Source organism: Gigantopelta aegis, chromosome 14 (assembly GCF_016097555.1).
Source record: "Gigantopelta aegis isolate Gae_Host chromosome 14, Gae_host_genome, whole genome shotgun sequence".
Classification (NCBI taxonomy): Eukaryota; Metazoa; Mollusca; class Gastropoda; order Neomphalida; family Peltospiridae; genus Gigantopelta; species Gigantopelta aegis.
In genome coordinates this window covers 41,817,465-41,821,630 of record NC_054712.1, presented here as the reverse complement: position 1 = coordinate 41,821,630, position 4,166 = coordinate 41,817,465, and the positions used below count along the sequence as shown (strand labels likewise).

Below are 4,166 nucleotides of genomic sequence, written 5' to 3'. Positions count from 1 at the left end.
AGGGGTGGCTGGCTCCTGGGACCCCTAGATCCGCCTCTGAACACGTTTTAATTTTTAGTCTCTTATGGTTTTTCTTCGACATAGAAAACTGGCAAAAAGTTGCAGAAAGGTTACTCTTTATTGATATCTATGAGTAAATTAGTTATAACACCATTAAAATCAAATCCAAAAAACCAAAAAAGACCCATGTTTTTACTAATTAACTCACGCCATTCCATTTCATCAGAACATTTGAAACTGCTTAAAATGAAATGAACTCTTTGCTAACATCACAATTAAAATTATTGTCATTGCTGAGGTCATTCACCACATGGAACACAAAGGGATGCTGATATACTACACTATATTATGTCAGCAATCTGCAAACTGTTAATTAACTGTAAATGACATGCGCATTGGTACTGTTTCTGCATCACTGAGAATGTGATAAAAGGAGCACATGTGTCAATAAAATCATCAGATAAACAACGGGAAAACTAGTAGGGTCCTATAGAATTCATTTTATAAAAGGTGTGCTTCAAATGACAATGACAACATGGTTGATTTGCACTTGAATCAGTAACGGCAGACAAGGACAAAACAATGGAGAGTCTGAAATCCACTTGATGCACTGAACAACTCTAATCTCGGACAATCTCGAACAAATCTGTTGACTTGTTAATGCAACAAAATTAAATCTGCAGAAACCTCAGTTCTGGACATTGCCACTGAGGTATCTATTACAACTGTTGCAACCATTGCTGAATAACTGGGTGCGTGAAAAGGTTGAAAATAATTAATATGATAACAAATTGTTCTCTTCAATATTCAAACCATCATCCTCCCCACCCCACAAATCCCAAACCAAAAAAAGGAAAGGAAAACAAAAAAGAAAGAAATTCAGACCAAACAGTATGGATCTACATGAGAGATAAAGGAAATTACATTAAAAACCAATTTCAAATGTTTAACTTAAGAAAGAATGACATAGCATAACTAGAAAACACCATCTTGGATTTCATCATAACATAATTACATCAAATTGGCCAATGGATTTTAGTAAAGAGTAACATTTTTTTAAAACTTTTTGGCAATCTTATTATTGCATAATAAAATTTGTTAGACCTTTATAATTGGTGTGGACATTCACAAGCATTAAAAAATGTTTTTGATGGGTTAGACTAACTAGAAAACAATATGACCGTTTTCCCCGCCAAAATGGCCGCCATCTTGGATTTCATCATGATTGTGTTATAATATCAAAATTAACCATAGACTCCAGTAAAGGGTAATCACTTATGTAACATTCTAACAGTTTTTATTATTATAAAATAAAATGTGTTAGTCCGTTATAATTGGTGCATGAAAAGGTTGAAAACAATTATCATGAAAGCATATTGTCGTCTTCAAGCTTCGAACACGTCGCCATAGATCTAATTACCTAACAAATTCAGACCCCAAATCATTAGTATCTGTAATAGAGATAAATAAAAATTTCATCACAATTAGTTTCATTCACTTTTGAATAGTTAGAATGACTTGAACTGACCACCAAACAATGTTTTAGTTTTTCACGCCAAAATGGCAGCCATCTTGGGTTTGATCATTATAACATCATTACATTAAGTTCTTCCATAGACAACAGTAAAGAGTAATTATTTTTCTTGCCAATTTTTATTGACATAAATAAATTACAAGTGACCGAAACGGTAATTTTGTTATCCCTACCCCATATCAACTGTCTCAGCCACATCAACTATCTCACCCACATCAACTGTCACACCCATCTATCTCACCCATATCAACTGTCTCAGCCACATCAACTGTCTCACCCATCTGTCTCACCCATATCAACTGTCTCAGCCACATCAACTGTCTCACCCACATCAACTGTCACACCCATCTGTCTCACCCATATCAACTGTCTCACCCACATCAACTGTCTCACCCATATCGACTGTCTCGGCCACATTCACTGTCTCACCCACATCGACTGTCTCACCCACATCGACTGCCTCACCCACATCAACTGTCTCACCCAAATCGACTGTCTCACCCACATCAACTGTCTCACCCATCTGTCTCACCCATATCAACTGTCTCACCCACATCAACTGTCTCGCCACATCGACTGTCTCACCCATCTGTCTCACCCACATCGACTGTCTCACCCATCTGTCACTAACATCAACTGTCTCACCCATCTGTCTCACCCATATCAACTGTCTCACCCACATCAACTGTCACACCCATCTGTCTCACCCATATCATCTGTCTCAGCCACATCAACTGTCTCGCCCACATCAACTGTCTCACCCATATCGACTGTCTCGGCCACATCCACTGTCTCACCCACATCCACTGTCTCACCCACATCGACTGTCTCACCCATCTGTCTCACCCACATCAACTGTCTCACCCAAATCGACTGTCTCACCCACATCAACAGTCTCACCCATCTGTCTCACCCACATCAAGTGTCTCGGCCACATCGACTGTCTCACCCACATCGACTGTCTCTCAGACACATCGACTGTCTCAGCCACATCAACTGTCTCACCCACATCAACTGTCTCACCCAAATCGACTGTCTCACCCATCTGTCTCACCCACATCAACTGTCTCACCCACATCAACTATCTCACCCATCTGTTTCACCCACATCAACTGTCTCACCCACATCAACCGTCTCACCCATATTAACTGTCTCAGCCACATCGACTGTCTCACCCACATCAGCTGTCTAACCCACATCGACTGTCTCACTCATATCGACTGTCTCACCCACATCGACTGTCTCACCCATATCAACTGTCTCACCCACATCGACTGTCTCACCCATCTGTCTCACCCATATCAACTGTCTCACCCAAATCGACTGTCTCAGCCATATCAACTGTCCACCCACATCAACTGTCTCACCCATCTGTCTCACCCACATCGACTGTCTCACCCACATCAACTGTCTCACCAAAATCGACTGTCTCAGCCATATCGACTGTCCACCCACATCAACTGTGTGGGAACAAACCAATGACCTAACAACAGGTGTGTACGTGATTTGTAATTGGCCCTAACTAAAGACAGGGTCACACGCTTTTATGACCTATTAAGTAGCCCAATAAATGTTTGGCCGAAAACGTACATACTTCATCTTCTTCATCATCATCATCATCATCATCATCATCATCATCACCACCATCATTATCACCATCATCATTTTCTTCTTCTGCTTCATATGCTTCTGTTTCTACTTCATTATCATCATCTTCTTCATTCGCTTCTTCTACTTGTTCATCATCATCAGCTTCTTCTTTTACTTCTTCTTCATCATCTCCATTATCTTCTTCTACTTCTGCATCATCATCGTCTTCTACTTTGTCTTCTGCTTCTTCGTCATAATCTTCTTCATCATCTTTGCTTTCTTCTACTTCTTCTTCTTCCATTTAATTATCATCTTCTGCTTCGTCATAATCATGTTGTTGTTGTTGTTGTCCTTCTTCGTCTGTGACCGGGTCATCACTGGAGCAATCAGTGGCGATTTTTAAAAGTGATCTCTAACGTATATTGGAGACAAAATTGATCTCCAGCGTGAGATCGCTCACAAGAGAAGGTAAGACCAACAAAGGATCAGCTTTCAGAGTCGAATGGGTATTTGGCAAACTAGTGGTTGATTCCAAGAATCTCTATCTAGTGCCTCGTCTATAGGTAGGCAGCCACTCCCGAGGAGATCATTTACTGAACAACACATCCGTCCTGCACCGCGAAAAAGAGGACTGCCACTCCCAGACTAGTTTACTATTTCAAAACTAGCATAGGACAGAGCTCATTGGAATAAATATAGCTGTGATGACATGCACTCATGAATATTTGTGAAAACAGTGATGATATCAGAGGCAAGTTCAGCCAGCCCGAGCAGAAAAACGTCCACTAGACTGGTTTATGCGCTTCACGATAAACCAAATGGTCACGTCGATAACCAATCAAACAGTTCGCGAACGTTAGCGAAACGTTTGCTGGCTGAATTTGGGACTGGTGTTCGCAAACCCATGTCTCGTTTTGAGGACGGAGCGTTTGGGAGACAGGTAGGGGGTCAAAAGAGTACACGTTATTGTAGTTGTTAGAGATGTTGTTATTGTTTGTCAACTGTATTGTTTCTTGAGAGAAAACACAAAGATAATAAATAA

The 4,166-nt window shown here is 40.6% G+C and overlaps 1 protein-coding gene across 1 annotated transcript; it reads right to left on the bottom strand.

The window, feature by feature from the left end:
- Window positions 1–2,722: 2,722 nt before the first annotated feature.
- Window positions 2,723–3,425, bottom strand: LOC121389265 (glutamic acid-rich protein-like). The gene is made up of 2 exons (XM_041520864.1): window positions 3,234–3,425; window positions 2,723–2,941 (listed from the first exon to the last, which is right to left on the bottom strand). Exons 1-2 carry the CDS (start codon window positions 3,423–3,425, stop codon window positions 2,723–2,725), a joined length of 411 nt encoding a protein of 136 aa, XP_041376798.1.
- Between the last annotated feature and the right edge of the window lie 741 nt (window positions 3,426–4,166).